The following is a 15,234-nucleotide window of genomic DNA, read 5'->3' on the forward strand; positions in this document are numbered from 1 at the left end:
GTTTCTGTTGAATGATGGTGAGTAATTATTCAGTTACAATAAAGAACCTTTATGTGAATTCAGCAGTTAGTGCTGTGTGGAGATTTCAAAATGTCACTTGGCAAATATGAGCTATGTGATTTCAAAAACAAAAAAAAGAACTGGGATTTTAATGAAAGGACATAAGGTGGGGAATACATTTGTCTTTTCCAGTGTACAGGTGCTCTATTGTGAGACAATGTGCTGTATTGCTGATACATGCAACTCTCATTGGAAACAATGTGTAGATGTCACTGAAATCTTCAGCAGATCTCATGGTCTTTATTACTTCTTCTCTTCAAAGTAGAAGCTTCATTTGACTGGCATCAAGGAGACTGTTATCATGTGTTTACATGAAGCACCACATTTGGCACCATGACAAATGTGCTCTTTCACTTCCAGTCAAGTAATCATTTCAATCCCTCAACTTCATAATTTACCTACGTTTAAAATTTTGGTACAAAGTTATTGAGATTTTTGGGGTATTTTATCATTTTTAATAGTCATGAAATATTTACACCTGAAATCTGTCTAACTTAAAAAAAATTGGTCAAGGTGAAAATTGGTCAGTATAATCAGGTGGTTTACAGTTATAACCTAGTTTGAGTCATTTAATAATGTTACCTACAGTTATATCCTACCCCTATAATCTGGAAAAAAAAATGTTTAGAAGAAGAAGAATTTTCATACACATCCATGAACAAACAGACAGCTATGAACATTAAAAATTATTGAACATGCACAGATTTAGAGTGATTACATGCAGGAGTGATTGAAACTCCTTCATTAGCAAATAAGACACTTGTGCATCAGAAATTTCAAGAAAAGAGTGAACGACCCCTGCCTAAATCTAAAGCAGCCAATGAGGGAAGGTTGCAGAAGATTCAATATTCAGACTTCATTTCCCACAATGCTGTAGCTGTCTTTCTTCTACAGTCTTTGTAGACTGGAGAGCCTTTTTAAGATGACTCTGAACTTGCCCATTACATAATAGTACCACATCCGTTCAGTTAAGGTCAACACTTTAAAAGTAATCCAGTTTATTTGTTCCTTCCAACTTTTATTCATGTTTTTCTCTCCTTAAACACTTTCATATACTAATGCCAAAAACATGAAATAAATAGATCAACAACTTTGTAGCAATAGCATCAAATAAATGTAAATAGATAAATGTAAATAGATTTTCAGAGGCTGCTTTTGACACAGCACTTTTCAAGCCAAAAGCAGTGTATAGTAGTTGCTAGTGGGGGGTGTCCCACTAGCCTTATTGATTTTACCTCAATTAGAACAGGAGAATTCTTCTACATGCACATAATGTAAAGCTTAAACAAGCATGCACAAAACAGCCATTACCTGCCAAATCCTTCTAAAATAACATTTTAATATTGACTATAAATACATTGTCATATCTTTACACAGATAAAATTGGAAGGCCTATTTAAAAAAGAAAGTCCCAGAGGTTATTTGTTATCGAATAAATAATTTTTATGGAATCTACCATACTCCATACTTGTCATAATAACCAATGTTTTTCGTAGTCATTTTTCAGTAAATATTGTTTATTGTAGTCACATGGTTTATAGTTGCTACAGTATGAAGTGTATAATGCTATCATTAATGCCCACATACTGTGACAATATACTACGGAATATGATTTTTATAGGCTAAAGGTCAGTAAAAAACCATATTGTGCATTTATATATTATGCTCTGTGTTTGTGATTAAATATACAACATTTCTTTTTCAGCACTTCAGAACAGTACATTACAGGTCTGTTTGCATGCAAGTAGAAGTGTTCATCTCTCTAATTCCCTAAATTCACATAGATTTTTAAAAATACATTTTGAATATGATGGAACATGCTTTTGTTTCCTAACACAGTGCTTCTCTGACTTGATCATTAACGTTAGCATATAAAGCAGTTAAGAAAAACGTGTCAGCGGGGGTGTGGCTGAGCAGCATCTGCGGGGTGGAGAGACGACCCTGGTGAATCAACGGGTAATTAAAAATGGTTGCACCTGTGTATCATTAATGGTAGCCTACTTATATGCTGACTTTTGTTCTCAGTAGGATACTTAATACTGGATAGAGAGAGTGTCCATGAGCTGAAAAGCTAAACCACTAAAAAAGTGAAAGTAGGGAAAAAAACATCTTGCAGTGAGGCAGGAGTGCCTATTCTCTCTCTCATCCCCTTCCTCAGAAATGAGTGGTTACTCCTCACTTAACCCACCTCCTAATTTTGGGCACTGACCACAATTTTCAGGTTTAAAAACCAGGGCTGGGGGAGGATCCTGTGACTTGTGCATCCTTTGAGCAAGAAGCACTTCCAGCGTTGTCCTGTGACACTCCTTGTCAAGTCAGAACAGGATAAGGCATGGGGAGCAAACGCCGACTGATGAGATCATGCCCAAAAGGGGGGGTCTATCATTGTGAGTCTACAAGGCAGCTCCTCATTTGACTTCCCCTGGGGGATTTCCCATTGACTCAGATGCAGCACCTTGAAATACACCTTTGACCAAGAGCGAGTAATCAATGGTCAGGTGTTGGAGCTGGAGCTTTCATACCCACAAATCTTGATTATTAATGATAGATTGTATAGAGTGACACAGGACACTCAAACAGATAAGATAGTCACCCAGCTGTTGGTACAAAACAAGTACAGGAAAATGCAGGGAAATATTTTATAATGTAGCCCATAACAAACCTATGGCAAGACTTTTGGGCAGGATAAATCATTAAACCGCCTAAATTTTTATTGGTCAGGCATTCAAGGTGACATACGCAGGTTGTGCCTGTGGTGTTGCCACAAATGTCAGCTGGTTAATCCCCCAAGCCCCAGAGCGCTGTTGTGCCCTATGTCTTTAATCAAGGTCCCCTTTGAAATAAATGGTATGGACCTTGTCAGGCCATTAAAATGGAGCATGCAGGGGTATCAGTTGTATTAGTCATGGTGGATTATACAAAAATGATAGCTAGAATCAGTGCCACTCTGCAGCATTTCAGCACACAATGTCACAAATTCACTCTCTCCCAAGAGAGATTCTGACAAATCAGGGCACAACATTTATGTACACTGTGTGATCTTGACAAATTTTGGAGAAGTACATCTATTCACATTAGTGTCTATCATCACCAAACAGATTGTCTGGTCAAGCAATTTAATCAGGTCCTCAAAAATATGATTCATAAGATCATACACAAGGACACTAGGAGTTTGGATAAGTAGTTGGATTCCCTGCTGTTTGTTGTTTGAGAAGTCTTGCAAGCCTCAATGGGTTGTCCAAAAATAATCTGTGAAATTTGGGAGGTGGGAATTTCAAATAGTACAGTTAAAATATAACAAAGTGCAGTGTATTCTTAACCTGAAAGCAAAAGCCCCCACTCACTATGGCACTTAACTCAGGCTCAAAAATGCCAAGTTTGCTCATACAACAGAGGCACACGAGGGTGAGTTTGCAACTGGAAGCAAAGCATTTGTTTTACTCCCCATGTCAGAATCTAAAGTACTTGCCAAATGGCAAGGACCGTTCGAGGTCACGTGATGAGTAGGGGATGTTGACTGAGGTGAGACAAACAGATAGGGCCAATGCACTCCAAATTTATAATCACAACCTCCTGAAGCCTTTTGAAGTAGCCTTTTGAAGTTCCTCTGATGGTGGTAGTTCCTGAGAGAGATGAGTTGGATCTGGAGGTTCCCAGAACTCTCAGTCCTACTCCATTTCCCTGTAGAGACCATCTCTCCCTGTCCCAGAAAACAGAATTTGCTCAGTTTCAGGCAGAATTTGTGGATATATTGTTGTTGATCTGAATACAAAAAAGCATGTAGTTTGGGAGGAGCTAAGGGCTATGCACAGCATGGTAGTAATTGAGGATTCATACAGTGTTTGGAGCAGTCCCATAGTGCTTGTTCCTAAGATCAACAGGATCATTCGGTTCTGGGTTGACTATCGAAAAGTCAACAGGGTACCAAAATGAATGCCTATCCAATGCCACATATTGATGAGCTGCTCTGCATATGACAAAGGGATACACACAGATCACCCTGCATCCCATTAAAAAAAACACCTTCTGTACTTTGATTGTTTTACACCAATGGATCACACTTCCACTGGGGCTTTTCTGTGCTCCGGGTGCATTCCAGCACTTTATAGACAGAATCTGTAAACCAAACTGGGCATATATCACTGCCTACTTGGATGACATCATCATCTGTAGTAATGACTGGCAGTGGCATGAACAGCATCTGAGGGCGTACCATTGGACAGGTGGAAGTACAGTATTTGGGCTACAATGGTTCAGCAGAGGTACAGTAGAGGCTTTCACTTGGGTCACAGACTGGTACATTGGTTTGCCGTTCTCTGGACATTTCTCTCCATTTTGTGTAATAGTCAGACACTCCAGACAGTGAAGAGAACCACTTTCTTATAGGTGGAAGAGGAGGAGGCACACATGGTGCTCTACATTAGTCAGAAGCTTTCATGATGTAAGTCTAAGTATCACACCATAGAGAAAGAGTGTCTGGCCATCAAGTGGCCAGTCCTCACTCTTCAGTACTACCTGATGGCACACATTTTCACTCACTGTTCAGCCCACACCCTACTCCAGTGACTTCACCACATTGATCCCAGTGTGTGGGGTGCAGATGGTGACGTCTTGTTTCAGACTGAATTGCTCCCCAGCCTAACTCAGGAGGAGGAGGTAAGTGATGGTGTGGCCATGGTCAAGCATTACCTGCTGGGCAGAGACAGCCTGGGTGAACCAGCAGGTAATTAAAAAAAACAAAATAAATTAAATAAATAAACAAACAAAAGCCCTAATTTAACTGCTTCCTGGTAGTGGTGTTGATTTGTTATAAAATAAAAGCTCTGTGTCAGTAGCATGTCCCAGGATTTTATACATGGGGTGCAACAGCATACTGGTATCACCTATTTATTTATTAGGGCAAATCTGCATTTGCAGAATATATTATTTTTACCTGTAAAATTAATGGGCATATAATGACATTATTATTTTGTCTGCATATTTGGACTGTACTTCCTAATATTCAAATGATTTGGCTAAAATACCTAGTGCTACAACTGTTCAAATTCACATGAAGATCTAATTATGGTGCATCAAGTCTAGTGCACAAACTACATTGGGAAGATTTCTTTGTATGTGTAAATTAAAAATATATTTCTTACCTGCATCCAAGCATAGCAGTTATGCAAATGACCCACTCGAGGTCATGCTATATCACGAGCCTGATATAACAAACCAGTTTACTCAGATGGTGACAGATGGTGGAGTAGCCTACAAGATTTTTAAAAATGTGTTCAGAGTGTCTTTCACAGAACATCTCTGAGCTAATAAGATTGTGAAGTGGGAACTTGCTTAGCCAATCAGAGCAAAGAACAGCAATCTAATCCGAACACACATCAGTTTAAAACACAAGCATAATTCCTTTGCTGTTGTGTTTTGAGAAAAAATAATCTAAAATATAACCACAAAATTTGACAAATGTAATTGTTTAATCTGATTTATTTATATTAATTAATTTTAGGTGGCAACTGGGATAGCAAGGCTATTTTCTAATTTATTGTCACCCTGTGCCACCCATGTAGCAACGCCCCTGCCCTGTGTTAATCCCTGCCTCCTGCATCCTTCCTCCCCTTCCCAACCCACTTCACAAAGATATTTTAGGCAAAGGCTTTAGATAAAATGTAATCCCAACAAAACTAAAAAATATGGCTTTTGCATAGTCTTGTTTTAAATGAGCAATCTAGGCTACAGCATGCTGGTAAAGTGCTTTGTTCCTACATGTTTTTCCTGGATTACTTTATTAATGCTTCAAATCTTCTTTAGATATGAATATTTAGTTTCACTGATATCTGCAGGCTCTAAAAATCAAGGGGATTCAACAGTACTAAATTACTCTAAAAATGAGCTTTGGCCTTCTAAAGCCTAATGTTTATCCTTAATGAGGCTAATTTTGTTACTCCTATGCATTTGGGAATGTATGAAGTATACTGTTGGCCTCTTTGTGCTATGGCTCTTCCATAGATTCCCCCACTTTCCACATGATACTGTTTTGCTGTGACCTTTTATGCAAGGCTTTTGAAGTCACCACCCACGGAGCCCTGATCCAGCACGGCCTCAAGCAAAGGGGTGCGCTGGAACACAGATGGCTTGGGGCAACACATCCTGCTAGCACACCTGGGCATATTATCACCTCTGAGAGGGTGCTGTGACCTGAAGTGAAACATAGTTAATGTCATTCAGCACACTGCACCCAGCAACGCCACATTAGGCAGGAGATCCATTGACTGCAGTTAAGAGTCGTTTCAGTGTAGCAACAGTGCCATCATGAGTTCAAAAAAAACGGCCAGTGGATATGGTTGAGTTTGAGGTTATTAAAACTTAAGCGCTAATCTGCATTTCCTTCATATCTCATCAGTTTGGCTCATATTCAAGTATACAAAGAGCATTCATTATATATTATATATACGTAAATAATGCAACTATAATCCATTTTAGTCTTCTCTGAAATGTGCTTTTGTTCTCTGATGTACACACACTTCTCAAACCTCCCTACATAGAATCCATACTCTACCCTGTGCAAATGGCAAATCCAAAGCAAATAACATCTTTTATACCATAAATATATAAGATAATTTAATCTCCATAGCTTATCATTTCAAAGCACTTTATGAGAAGCCTAGCCTTTACTGAATTAAAAACCAACCAACCAAACAAAAATAAAAACTGCATTGCTGTTGCTATTAGCAATTTGTTTGGCTTGTCTGATCACATGTCACATGTCCATATTGAAGGCCTTCATGAGGAACTCCAGGTCACCAACAGTGGCAGCTTGAAAGAGCTCAGGCACATCCATGAATGAGACTGCGATGCGTAGGGCTGCCCAGATGCTGCTGGACATCACCAGGTGGTTCTTGTTCTTTCTCTGTAGTTTCAGGGCTGTCAGGAAATTGTTCACTGCCTCCCTGCAAAAGAGAAGGGTGACAGGTAACCTAAAGGGAATGATGTCTGCTATAGAAAGCAGTACATTAGGACACTTGTATGACATCCCTGGTTGAATGTCTGAAATTATATTGAAATTAGCTGTTGCCCACATACCGATATGTAAGACAACGTAAATGTGTTGTGAATGCACTGCACAACTATGATACTGGTGATTTACCATCATGAAATATTCCCACACATATTCTACAGCAATATCCTTATTCTCCAGAATAACTGAGCTGTGTTAGGTGTGCTAGATACATGTAATAACAGGACACACCAAAGGTGCTGATACAGTCACAAAAAAAGTCATTAAGAAAACCACAAGAGATAAAATGACACAATGAACATTAGGAACAAAAAACAAAGGATTTAGAAGGCCTCTGTGCAAAACAATCAGTAGCAACATCATGCAAAGACAATAGAAAAAATGGGATGTATTTATTCACAGGCTAATGAAGAGCAAATAAGGAACATGTGTCAGTGTTCAGGGAGATAGAGTCCTAGGATCATGATGACAAGGATGTGTCTGCAATAATAAAGGCTGGAACTAATGCTGCATCCAAAACCACATGCTACCACACTAAATCATACACCACTTAGATTTTATGCCAGTTTATGTTGTTATATGCCCAAGCTATTTGCACATGCACAAACATAGTACATGAATACATAGTCATTTGTACATAGTCATAAACTCGCAGCAGTAATTTGCAGTATTTGGTTTTTGAACGAAGTGTATAACTGCAAGGTGGTATCTCTCCAAGAGTAGGGTTGATCTATGGTTTCTTCCACAGCATGTGTCACCTGTGTGCTCCCAGGTTGATGCAACTTATGCCCAAGTTGTATCTGGAGCGGATGAAGCCCGGCTGCAGCTCCAGGGCCCGCGTGTAAGCCTCTACAGCCTCCACACTACGGTCACCATTTGCCAGAGTAGCACCCAGCCGGTTCCACAGCAAGTAGTCCTAAGAGGCACAAAAGATTTGAATTGGACTACGATTAGTGAGGGGAATGGAATATTTCTAAAATCTAATCGAATGGCTTGGTTGGTATATGGTGTTGACTTTTACCCATATGCGCAGTTACTTCAAAAACAGATTAAGCCTATTCATGGGGTAAATTACAATCTTCAGACCATGTATCTTAAACTCAGGCCTGGGATGCCACAGCAGGGCATGATTTGGTCCCTGATTCAGCCCCTAAATTGAAACTTAGTTTGATAGTTTGCTGATTAATTCAATCAAGTGTAGCTAGCAGAGAAAATCCTAAATGGTGCCGTGACCCTGCCGAACCAGATTTGAATAATACTGATTTAGGATTAGCCTCAGGTTATGTAGGTCTGTAAGCAAGCACTATTTCTCTTTGGTAAAAAGCATGAAAATGTACAGAGGATCAACTTTCCCTCACTTCAGGTCGAACAGTCAGGGCTGTGCTGAAGGCTTCTACAGCTTTATCAAAATCAGAGCTGAGGTTGAAAAGCACGCCCAAGCCTGTCTGCAGGTCCGGGTCCACACTGCATGGATTCTGCTGCACTGCCTCCTGATAAAGCTCCAGTACCTCCACCAGCTGTGAGCTGTGAACACATGCATGCACACACACACACACATACAGAATTTGAACTGTTGGTAAAAATGGGTAACATATCAAAAACTGAAGTGCTTTATTAAAATTGCTATATGAGAGACGCTACAAAAACTCTAGCTCTCAAGAGTCATTCACCTTCAAAAGTGACAGCATGTCTATCACTTGACTCTTTCAGCCAGTAATTTCAAGCATGGGGGCTGACAATCATGGGAGCTTGAACCTCTGCAGAGGTTCTTGAAATAAATAAATGACAATAAGCTTCAAAATGATATGCTAGTCTGTCCATTTATGAAAAAAATGAACCGATCAAACAGTTAAGTACAAGGTTAACAAGAAACGGAAATGCAACCATTCCTTTTCTTTCTTCCCAACCTGTAGTTTCAACACAGAGACATGTCCTGTAAGTTAGCTTATTGGAATGAGAGCGGAGCATACCATCTGAGAGAAGAGATGGGGGAGGCAGTGGAGCACTTGTGCTTGGGCAGGGGAGAGCCATCCAGAGGGCTTCGGTCACGCAGGAGGTGTCTGTAGATGGGGTTGTGTCTGATCCAGCAGTGCAAGGCCTCACAAGCATCCTGCCGCTGCCCAGTGTTCGTCAGACTGACCGCCAGCGCCATGAGAGCTCTTAGGTTATTGGGGTGCAGTTCTAGACACCTGTAAAGGTGGAAATAGAAAAGAGACAGCAGTAATGCAGGTGTCTTGCCAACTTTTGCTGATATGTGGATGTTGTATTTAATGAAACCTCCCAACAAAAAGCACCATTCTGGTCATCTCAAGGCCAATCCCAGTATATATATATATACATATATATATATATATATATATATATATATATTTGAACTCCATGGGATGAATGTTATGTTTTCATCATCTACTTTTTCAAATATAAACTGGTTCCTCCTCCTACAAATTCAGAAGCACTTTGCTTGCACAGCTGATGAAGGGCCTCTGTCCCAAGCGTCCTGTTACTTTTCTTTAATTCAGGAAACACCTTGAAATGTACTGAAATGTGCTATAAAAATAAACCTGCCTTGCCTTGCCTTGTTGTGTTCAGCTCATTAGGTAAATATCAAGCCCTCACTCAGTGTTTGAGGACGAGGAACAGGGTGCAAAATATGCAGCCCATGGGCTCCTCAGCACTGGGATTGGGAGTCACTGCCACTACCATTGGACTCGCACTGCAATATAGTAAAATGTTTAATTTATTTATATCATCATTTATAATATAATGATAATTCCCCTTTAGAATAGTTTACAGAAATAAATATATTCAGTAAATTAACAAATGGACTTCCAATACGGCATAGCTTGTGTTTCAAGGCTAACCAGATTTAAGAAATATAAAGTCTAGCAGGAAAATCATATTAAGGAATGTCATGTGCCTCGGGCACTAGGAGCTCTGATGAGCCAAGTCTGCTGTGGACTGCTAAGGTTCTGTGGTCCTGTGCCAGGTTTCTATATGCCACTGAAGTCCAATCATTTCCCACTCACCTCTTAAGACAAACGATAGCAGCCTGCTCGTTCTCATTCTCAGCCTGTGTGGTCCCCAACATCTGCCAAGCCTTACAATCAAAAGCGATACATTTATTACCACACGCAGCCATGTCTGGTCTTTAGGTGGAAAAAAATAAAGAATAAAGGCTCAGATATGGTCATAGAATGTGATGGGGGAATCAGATGGGAGGTTAAGTACCTCAGAGATTAGAAAAAAAATGGCAGATTTAGTGATTTCCAGTCCTGGCAGGGAACTAAAGCGGAAAGATAAAAATGACTGATAGGGTTTCGTAAAACTGCAACACTCTGAGAACCTGCTTACGCTCTGACCAAAGCTACAGAGAACACACTTTAGAGGGCACATGGTGGCATGTGTGAGGACATACCTCAGAGTCCAGTGGGTCCTGCAAGATGGCCGCTTCCAGCAGCAGCACGGCGGTGTTCAGATTGCCCTCCTTGCTCTTCTGCACTGCCTCTTTGAATGCATTGGGACAGTCCTTATAAGGGTTTTCCGTGTGGAAATAGTAACCCTACAACCGACAGAGAAGTTAGTTCCCAAAATGCAGTCTCATTAAGACAAACCTCTACAACAGAGCCAGCAATTAATATTAGCCCACATTACTTATAGCTTAAGTGCAGAGATGTTTTTAATTTTTTAATATCTGTGTAGGGGTGGATGGCAGAATGGTGATAATTGGATCCCGCTGGGCTCTTTAATATTGCAGGGCCACTGGAATCATGCTCAGAGAGACCACGCAGAGAGGAGAAAGACCCAGAGCCTCACACCTCTCAGGAAACTGCACAAAAGTCATGTGCCTCTGCACAATAACCGAACATACTGATAATGTGGGGAGGGACAAAACTATTGGCATGTTAGCAAGATATGGCAAAAATTCAGTATAATACATGTAACAAGATCTTTATGAACAACTTGAAGCTGAAAAATTCTTTATTTTTATGCTAAATTGTCTTAACCATACGAAATGGCCCACTGTAACTGTAACTAGTTGCCTCTATGCTCTGTTTAGGGGATAGTACCGTCTCAGTGAGGGAAGCCAAGTTGTCACCCTCCATATCCTCCAGCCAGTTTCGTCGAGCGAGCTCCTCCAATTCCTCCTGCATCTTATCCCAGAATTCAGTGTCTGACTGGAGGGATGGCAACAAAACAATCACTGCAATTATGAACACACTACAGAACAAAGAGCACTCTCTGAAACCTTCCTTAAGTGATTTTAAAATCCTATCTTAAATTATTACATTTTATCTTTCAGTTGTTCTTTGCTTTAGTTTTTGTTTTGACTTAATTTGTCTTGAGTTAATTTTATGTCTATTATTTTAATTTGATTTTTACAGTTTCATTTCATTCCCATCATTTAATTATTATTATTATTATTATTATTATTATTATTATTATTTAGTAGTAGTAGTAACAGTAGTAGAATTAGTAGTATTTAGTAACTATTGGGTGGATCAAAGATCATATGATTCGCTCATGTTTTGGTTTTATCATCTCCCAGAAATAAAATTTGCAAACATTTTAACACAAGTTAAATCTTTGATAAATCTGGCTTATGTATCCCTCCCAGCTGAACCTGCCATTAGGAGAACACACTCCAACATCCCTTATCCTCAGTAATGAGGAAATATTGTGATTCATTTATCAATGACTGCACTGCTCTCAAGCCTCTAAGTGAAAATGTTACACAGATTAATTCAAGTAAAACTGCAGACATGAATGAATATAATTTGTAAGAGTCAAATTTATGATTAGATTGCAAAACCAATGTTCTCAGATTTCTTTGTGGTTCAAAGTAGGCAGTATATTTGGTGGAGGCAAAACACAGTGTGTGTCTGAGTGGGTGCGTGTGTTCTCAGTTATAATGGTGAAGGTCAGTTATAATGGCTCTGGTCAGATCTTCATTATAGCTCATAGCCTCAGCTGATAATAGTTACAGTCATTCACTGACTATCGATAGCCTGTGGCCAAAGTAACAGTATTATAATTTCAAATAACCCAGCAAGATTGTAGGCGTTGGTGTTAGTGTCTATCATATTTAGCACCTAAAAGAAAAAAAAGGATTTGCATATTAATATAATATTGTATAATATTAATAAAATATTTTCCACTTTCACAATACAATTTATAATCTATAATCTGATCTAAACGTTTTTTTAAAAAACAATACCATAAATTCAGCACTGCTACTATGGATAGCCATTCTCAGAACTCACTGTCCCCTCAACCACAATGGTGACAGCCAGTTACCCTCCTGCTATGTCCGTGTGCAAAGAGCCAGAAAGGAGGAAGGTGAGTGGATAAAGAAGAGGTTCTGCCTTTTCTCTCTCTCTCTTGCTTGCTATCTCTTCTTTCTTTTTCTCTCTTGAACACAAGGTCAAATTGAGATGAGGAATAAGGTCTGTGCACACTGCTGGTGACAAGTCAGTCCCCAGCGCCACTATACAGCATCTCCCTGAACTCCCTGAAGGACTGACGGCTTTATTTCAAATTTTCTCCATTACTCACCCCTCCCCCCACCCCCACCACACATCTGACAATAAACACTTCCTATTGTGTGTATTCTGTGCTATCCATATGTGGTTGTTTGTTGCTGTGTTCTTCCCCTCACTGTCTCAAATTTTACAATGTATATAAATCTGAATTTGTGTTTAGCTTTAATCTCCCTTTTTGAAGGCGAAAGACATCATCTTCCCTATAACTGAATGTCATCTTCATCCACATCTGCAGCCAAATATCTATCCTCTATTTCTGTCACCTGGTCTTGACATTATCAACTTGGCATAGTGCCAGATTTGATCAGCTGAACTCTACAACATCTATTCCCTCATACATATCTTGAGTAATAGGAAGTTTATTTCTGTGTGTGTTACACACACCTTAAAGTTATTCTCCATCACTGTTCTTCTGCTCTCAAAACAGACAAGCTACCACTGTAATTCCTTAGGCTCTGTTGAAATGGGAATATCATTTCCTGGTTTTTTGGGTTTTTTTTACTTTCAATTTTTTCTGGCACCAAAAATAACTGAAATCACACACATGCACTTGCTTAAGATTTATAAACATAGAAGAATCACAGAATTTGATTCTTATGGATTTGCATTAAAGGGGAATAGGGGAATGTGCTCTATCTATGATGGCTCTTTCTCACTCACTTTTTCTATTGTTCTCTATCACTTCACACACATACACCATTTGTACTTAGAATAAGTAATGTGCTGGACTGAATCAAATCTAAATAAATGGCTTCCCTTATCCACCCAGTAGAATATAGATGATCAGTCTTCTTGTGTCTAAATTTTACTTCACTTCACAAAGAGCTCTCATACACAAGGATTCTCCAGAGTCACTTATCTACATATTCAAATGACTACTCACTGATCACAGACAGGCATCCTGCACCTTTAAATTCAAGCAATGATCTAATTCAGCAATGCCATTCACGGTATGCTTGGAAAGTGATCGAAGAGGTACATGTAGTGACAACTGGAAAGAGACACCATGCCTGAAATGCCTAAAGTGTGGGAAGCACGTTGCACAACTGGCACTTGAACCTAGCTTCCAACTGTAGGGAATAGCTCTGCCCTGCTAGGTACTGCACTTACAGCAGGTTGTTAATATGTGATAGATGAGGTTGAAACAGTTTGAATGATTCAGCTGGCAGTAAGCAGCTACGGGCTGGTGGTGCCGAATCAGAGAACAGGACATTATCTTAGAGGTTCCATTAAATATAGCTTCTATCCATTGAGTCTAACACTTTGCTCTGCTATATACTTCTTCCTTTATGAGAGGATTGCTTAGATATGGATGAAATATGAAACTTTGTGCCTAATAAGCAGCTTTTGCCATGAGGCAGACAAAAGAGCAGCTGACATCACAGAAAAGAAGAATCCTTGTGGAATCATTTTTGTTGATTTGACATGCTGTTGCTAAATATATAAGGATCATGCAGGCCTCATTTATTGTAATGGATTACTCATGCAAAAGGCAAAAACTGAACAAGTGAGACAGTTTAAAAGGCAATTAAATAGTAAAAATGTAGGAGTTTCTCCATACATGTCTACAAAATGAGAAGATCCTTGAAAATGATCCCTTCTTAGTCATAGTCTGTAGGTGGTGTGCGCAGTGAGGAAGGATATGTGTGGATGTGAGAATGTCCGCGTGTGTGTGTGTGCATGTGTGTGCATGCGTGTGCATGCAGGACCGCCTCTCACCTCCACAGCAGCCTTGGCTCGCAGAAACTCCTCCTCTAGAGAGTGTTGCATTCCTAACAGAGAGCTTCCTAGACTCTGCTTCTGCTGCTGTGCACACAGATGGTCAGACACACACAGAAACACACACACACACACATATACACATACACACGCACACACACACATACACACACACACACACACACACACACACACACACACACACACACACACACAGACAGGCACACACACACACAGACAGACAGACACACACACACACACACACACAAGGTCAGTTGGCAGTCTCGACCTGTCACATTATCTTTGTCCTCTGATCACTTTTGCTGAATACACAATATACAAGAGTAAGTACAGACAAGACGTTCTGGCATTCTAAAGTTAAATATCCAGGAAAAGGAAAAACTGGTGGATCATTAATGGATGTTCCTCTTTATTCCTTCAAGAGAAAATATTTTGGATGTCACAAAGAACTACTGTATAGCAGGTCTGTGCAAAGGATGGGCTCTTCCAAACACCTAATTCTTAACCAAAAATAGCACCTTTGCTTGGGGACTTTTATAAGTTTTGTGACAGGCCATTAAAGCTAATATTCATATAAACTTGAATCGAATAACTAAGGATTGATATTTATGTGTATTAATTGGTCTATGGCAAATAATGTGATGGTTCCTTTCTGTTCTACAAAGAGAGATTCAGTGCTGAAACCTGAGAGGTGGGCTCCGGGTCTGATTCAGTGCTGGGGCTCTGCTCCAGACCATGCTTGTTGAATGGGCTGTTTTTAAAGTCTGCAGACCTGCAAAAAGGAAGAAAAAAGGCATAACAGTTGTTCAGTACCAAAAAGTGTATCAGGTTTTTCCCCAGACTCTCCCCTCCATGTTGCCTACCCCTGTCAAGTATGTCACTTTA

At 39.8% G+C, this 15,234-nt stretch overlaps 1 protein-coding gene across 6 annotated transcripts in view; it reads right to left on the bottom strand.

The window, feature by feature from the left end:
• Positions 1–1,041: 1,041 nt before the first annotated feature.
• Positions 1,042–15,234, bottom strand: part of pex5lb (peroxisomal biogenesis factor 5-like b) — a 65,451-nt gene continuing 51,258 nt past the window's right edge. For 5 of the 6 annotated variants that reach the window (XM_081722725.1, XM_027032392.3, XM_027032376.3 and 2 more), the window contains 9 exons: positions 15,034–15,121; positions 14,329–14,415; positions 11,137–11,244; positions 10,485–10,628; positions 10,096–10,166; positions 9,040–9,258; positions 8,428–8,593; positions 7,828–7,985; positions 1,042–7,001 (listed from right to left, as the gene is read on the bottom strand). In XM_081722725.1, the coding sequence (XP_081578851.1) occupies positions 6,812–7,001; positions 7,828–7,985; positions 8,428–8,593; positions 9,040–9,258; positions 10,096–10,166; positions 10,485–10,628; positions 11,137–11,244; positions 14,329–14,415; positions 15,034–15,121 (1,231 nt within the window). In that variant the 3' untranslated portion in view covers positions 1,042–6,811. The remainder of the gene's footprint in view (positions 7,002–7,827; positions 7,986–8,427; positions 8,594–9,039; positions 9,259–10,095; positions 10,167–10,484; positions 10,629–11,136; positions 11,245–14,328; positions 14,416–15,033; positions 15,122–15,234) is intronic. The other variant, XM_035527854.2, reaches the window with a different exon arrangement.

This window comes from Electrophorus electricus, chromosome 11 (assembly GCF_041902795.1).
Source record: "Electrophorus electricus isolate QZ-2024a chromosome 11, ASM4190279v1, whole genome shotgun sequence".
NCBI classification, from domain to species: Eukaryota; Metazoa; Chordata; class Actinopteri; order Gymnotiformes; family Gymnotidae; genus Electrophorus; species Electrophorus electricus.